The sequence below is a fragment of the Hyperoodon ampullatus genome, assembly GCF_949752795.1.
Source record: "Hyperoodon ampullatus genome assembly, chromosome: 18".
Classification (NCBI taxonomy): Eukaryota; Metazoa; Chordata; class Mammalia; order Artiodactyla; family Ziphiidae; genus Hyperoodon; species Hyperoodon ampullatus.
The window spans coordinates 55,483,251-55,489,028 of NC_136931.1; the positions used below are offsets into that span (position 1 = coordinate 55,483,251).

Here is a 5,778-nt window from a genome sequence, read left to right on the forward strand (position 1 = left end):
GGGCCCAGGGGGGCAGGGAAGGAGCTGGGGGCCAGACTCCTGGGTCTGAGGGAGTAGGGGCTGGTACGTCTAGTGCTACCATTTTCTTCCTCCATTTCCAGATGATGCACCTGTCCCAGCTCCAGCTGGTGACCAGAAGGATGTGGATCCTTCAGAAAAGAAAGTTCCAGAACAGACCCCCAAGCTGCCCCAGCTGGAGTCACAGCACCTGTGATCCTTCCGGGACCCCAGTACTCTGGGTTCCTACTGAAGCTGATGGGAGAGGGATGAGGTGTCACAATCAACCTTCCTTGGGGGCCTGGCAACGCCTGTGGCCTGCTGGGTGGGGTGGGATGCGGGGACAGGATGGCACTTTCCATATTGCTGCCCAAGCCTTGTATCTGCTGCCTCAGCTTCCACAGCCTTCCAGTCTGTGGTCCCTTCTTTCTGTCCCCGTCCGAGGGACCTGCCTTCACTTGTCCAGTCAAGTGCTCACTGGCTCAGCCTACCTTAGGGAAGCCCCCTCCCTCCCAAAAGGGTCTGCTCCATGCCTGCCTTTCTAGTTGCTTTGGCCTCAATGCCCAGGTTGTGGCCACTCTGGAATCCTGCATCCCCACAGCCACTGGAATCCTGCCTGCTGCTCTGGGCCCAGCTTCTGTTGGTTTTTGGGGCTTGCGTGGTCCCTTAAGACCTTTCTCTACCTTTTGTGGGACCAGCGATGCCTCAAAAATAGTGTCTCCCCCACGGCTGGGTGTGAGGGCCAGAAGAGTCCTCAGCATAGCTGGTCACCTCTCATACCAGGAGCCCTGACATCTTGGCCCCTAGCCCCTTCCCCACACAACCCCAGAAGGGTCACAGAGCTGACTCCACCCCAGGATCAGGTTCCAGCCCCTCAGCCTTTCTGGCCTTATCTCACATGGCTCCCTGCCCTGCTCTGTACTCTGATTCCAACAAAATACACTTTCTGGAACAAATCCATGCGTCTGTTTCTTTGTAAATCCTTTTCCTTCTGAAACGTTATCCATGCTTCACCTGCCAAAGTCCTCCTCATTCTTTAAGAATCAATTCAAGCGTCATTTCTGAGAGGCTCTGTCCTGGCATCTTTGTCCTCTCCTGATGGGTCCACTGCCTACGCACATGCACACACACACACGCACCTTCAGTAGGATCCCTTCATCCACAAGAACAGAAAACCCAAACCTAGGCTTAAACAATAAAGAAAAATGTATTATTGCCCAAAACAAGAAGTCCCAAGGTAGGGTGACTCCAAAGCCTTCAGGGAACCAGGTTCTCCCATCTCCTAGCCCTGCTGTGGGAGGTGTGGGGGGCTGTACTCCTCTTGTCCCAGAGTGGCTGCAGCTGCTCTGGATGTCACACCTGTCTGCACTAACAGCTGACAAAGGAAATTGGCAGAGGCTACAAATCAGAGCCTCCTCCCAGCCCCCCCACCCCGAGCCTGTTTACCAACATGTCACTGGGCATGAGACAGGTCTAGTTTAGTTCCAAAGAGTGGAAGAAATGTGAAGGAGGCCCCAGTGATAAAAAATTTTCTGGGAGGCTCATTAACCATACATATTCCCAGACCCTGGAATGTCCAAGGAAGTTTCCTGGGAAGGTACATGTGGCCACGCCTGCCCTTCTCCCCTGCTGAACCTCAACAAAAATGACCTTTGCAAACATTAGCCACAGCCTCTCTGCTTCTCTTGGAAAACTGGGAGCTGGGCCTTAGTGACCCAATCTAGAAAATGGGCATAAAATGGTAGCAGCTTTCCAGCATCCTTGGAAGGATCTGAAAATAATAATACACATGAGTGGCATAGCTTCTGGGCTGAAATCTGAGGTTAGCAAGTAATAGCTGTTATTGCTATTAAATGGATATGTCTATACAACTTATGTCTCTGGGAGCCTGTCCTTGACTCCCATATCTAAGGAAACCCATTCTAGTCACCCAGGATGCTTTTTACATTTTTTTTTCTTTTTTCTTTTTTTTTTCGCGGTACGCGGGCCCCTCACTGTTGTGGCCTCTCCCGTTGCGGAGCACAGGCTCCAGACGCGCAGGCTCAGCGGCCATGGCTCACGGGCCCAGCCGCTCCGCAGCAGGTGGGATCTTCCCGGACCGGGGCACGAACCCATATCCCCTGCATCTGCAGGCGGACCTCAACCACTGCGCCACCAGGGAAGCCCTAATTTCCTCTTCTTATAAGGACACCAGTCTAATTGGATGAGGGCCCGCCTTAATGACCTCATTTTAACTTAATTACCTCATTAAAAAAAAAAACATCTCCGGGGACTTCCCAGGCAGTCCAGGGGTTAAGACTCTGGGCTTCCACTGCAGGAGGCATGGGTTCGAACCCTCATCGAGGAACTAAGATCCCACATGCCATGCGGTGCGGCCAAAAAAAAAAAAAAAAATTCCAAACACACTCACACGCTCACATTGGGAGGTACTGGGGGGTTCGGGCCTCAACATGAATTTGGTGGGGACACAATTCACCCCATAACATTGGGAGACCGGTGTAATGGTCCAGATGAGAAAGGAAAGGCCGGCGCTGGGGCTATGGGAGTGAAGAGGAGAGAAGAGGGCAGAGAGTGTCAGGGGCAGGACATAACTTGGAGACAGATGGGCTGCAGAAGGAAGAGGGAGGGGTCTTGTTTGGAGACTGGGGAGCAGCGGCTACCCCCTCAAGATTGGACCCTCGAAAGGAGAAGAACTGACTGGTTAACTCCTGGGTCCTGACCCCTTTCCTTCCCTTTCTGCATTCTGCTTTCTTCCCTCTGCTGTCTGCAGGCCATCTGGACCCGCTTCTTTCCTGCTGAGGCTCTGAGGTCTGTTCTGGCCCAGGGAACTCTGGGGGACCTTTGGGTGGTTCGGGCAGAGTTTGGGAAGAATCTCACCCATGTACACCAGGCCATAGACTGGGCCCAGGCTGGAGGTGGCTTGTTAGACATTGGCATCTACTGCCTCCAGTTCATCATTATAGTCTTCAGTGGGCAGAAGCCGGAGGAGATTTAAGCTGTGGGAAGGCGCCATGAAACAGGTACGATCTATCCTGGACTATATGATGGTAATAGGAGTGACCCTGTCTTACTGGGAGTGCTGAGCTGGGAATGTCTCCTCACCCACGAGAATCAGGTTAGACAGCTGGAGGAGCTTCCCATGTGAAGACAAAGAGGATCAGAGTTGAGAGTGTCGGCAGGCTCTGTGCTGGGATTTTGCTGTGTGATCTTGGCCAAGGGACACAACTTCTCTGAGTCTTAATTAGTTACTGGTAAAATGTCAGTAATAGAGTTATCATAAGGAGTTAATGAAGTAACTTGAGGCAAATGGCAAGCAGTTACTAATTATTATTTTTGAATTTGTCTCAGACTTTGCTGCATAACAAACTACCCCAGAACTTAGTGACCTTAAGTAACAATCATTTATTAGTTTGTGATTCTGTGGGTTGGCAATTTGGGCTGGGCTCACCTTGGGCGGTTCTTCTGCTGGTCTTAGTCATGTAGCTGCAGTCAGCTGGCTGTTCCACTGGAGTTGGATGGTCTAGGACGACCTCACTATGTCTTGCAGGTATTGGTCTTGGTTCTCCTCCACATGGCCTCTCCAGCTGGCTAGCTCAGGTTCATTCACACTGTGGGCTCAGAGTTCCAGGCGTAACATAAAGAAGGCAGGCCTCAATGTGCAAGCACTTTTCAAAGCTTTATTTGTACCATATTTGCCACTGTTCCATGGCCCAAAGTCAGCTCAGATTTCAGAGGTGGGCAAATAGACTTTACCTCTTGATGGAAGGAGCTACCACAAAGGGGCACCCATAGAGGAGTAAGAGGAATTACTGTTTTCATCTTTGCAAACAGTACGACAGAAGGCAATGAATAACCAGGAAAATAAAACATGGGATCAAGGTCACTCTTCAGAAAAACTGTCTCAGGAGATTGGTTCAAGATGGCAGAGTAGGGCTTCCCTGGTGGTGCAGTGGTTGAGAATCTGCCTGCCAATGCAGGGGACACGGGTTCGAGCCCTGGTCTGGGAAGATCCCACATGCTGTGGAGCAACTGGGCCCGTGAGCCACAGCTACTGAGCCTGCGCGTCTGGAGCCTGTGCTCCGCAACAAGAGAGGCCACGACAGTGAGAGGCCTGCGCACTGCGATGAAGAGTGGCCCCCGCTTGCCACAACTAGAGAAAACCCTCACACAGAAACGAAGACCCAACACAGCCAAAAATAAATAAATTTATATAAAAAAAAAACTATCTCCAAATGAAATCCTAAAATAAAATGCAATCTTTAAAAAAAAAAAAAAAAAAAGATGGCAGAGTAGAAGGACGTGCGCTCACTCCCTCTTGCGAGAACACCAGAATCACAACTAACTGCTGAACAAACATCGACAGGAAGACACTGGACCTCACCAAAAAAGATACCCCACATCCAAAGACAAAGGAGAAGCCACAATGAGACAGTAGGAGGGGCGCAATCACAATAAAATCAAATCCCGTAACTGCTGGGTGGGTGACTCACAAACTGGAGAACATTTATACCACAGAAGTCCACCCACTGGAGTGAAGGTTCTGAGACCCACGTCAGGCTTCCCAACGTGGGGGTCCAGCAGGAGGAGGAATTCCTAGAGAATCAGACTTTGAAGGCTAGAGGGATTTGATTGCAGGACTTCAACAGGACTGGGGGAAACAGAGACTCCACTCTTGGAGGGCACACACAAAGTAGTGTGCGCATGGGGACCCAGGGGAAGGAGCAGTGACCCCATAGGAGACTGAACCAGACCTACCTGCTAGTGTTGGAGGGTCTCCTGCAGAGGTGGGGTGTGGCTGTGGTTCACCGTGGGGACAAGGACACTGGCAGCAGAAGTTCTGGCAAAGGGCTTCCTTGGTGGCGCAGTGGTTAAGAATCTGCCTGCAAATGCAGGGGACACAGGTTTGAGCCCTGGTCCGGGAAGATCCCACATGCTGCGGAGCAGCTAAGCCTGTGTGCCACAACTGCTGAGCCTGCACTCTAGAGCCCGTGAGCCACAACTACTGAAGCCTGCACGCCTAGAGCCCATGCTCTGCAACAAGAGAAGCCACCACAATGAGAAGCCTGCACACCACGACGAAGAGTAACCCCTGCTCGCTGCAGCTAGAGAAAGCCTGTGGGCAGCAACGAAGACCCAATGCAGCCAAAAATTAATTAATTAATTAGTTAATTTAAAAAAAAAGTTCTGAGAAGTACTCCTTGGCATGAGCCCTCCCAGAGTCTGCCATTAGCCCCACCAAAGAGCTGGGTAGGCTCCAGTGTTGGGTCACCTCAGGCCAAACAACCAACAGGGAGGGAACCCAGCCCCACCCATCAGCAAACAAGCGGATTAAAGTTTTACTGAGATCTGCCCACCAGAGCAACACCCAGCTCTACCCACCACCAGTCCCCTCCCATCAGGAAGCTTGCACAAGCCTCTTAGATAGCCTCATCCACCAGAGGGCAGACAGCAGAAGCAAGAAGAACGACAGTTCTGCAGCCTGTGGAAGGAAAACCACATTCACAGAAAGATAGACAAAATGAAAAGGCAGAGGACTTTGTACCAGATGAAAGAACAAGATAAAACCCCAGAAATACAACTAAATGAAGTGGAGATAGGCAACCTTCCAGGAAAATGATAGTGAAGATGATCCAGGACCTTGGAAAAAGAATGGAGGCAAAGATCGAGAAGATGCAATAAATGTTTAACAAAGACCTAAAAGAATTAAAGAACAAACACCTAGAAGAATTAAAGAACAAACAAACAGAGATGAACAATACAATAACTGAAATGAAAAATACA

General features: G+C 50.6%; 1 protein-coding gene across 1 annotated transcript in view; it reads left to right on the plus strand.

Annotated features, from left to right (window-relative positions):
• NUCB1 (nucleobindin 1) overlaps window positions 1-953 on the plus strand; it is a 15,869-nt gene extending 14,916 nt beyond the window's left edge. The window contains 1 exon segment of the mRNA XM_079724123.1: window positions 102-953. Coding sequence (XP_079580249.1) covers window positions 102-214 — 113 coding nt within the window. The 3' untranslated portion in view covers window positions 215-953.
• The last annotated feature ends 4,825 nt before the right edge of the window (window positions 954-5,778 follow it).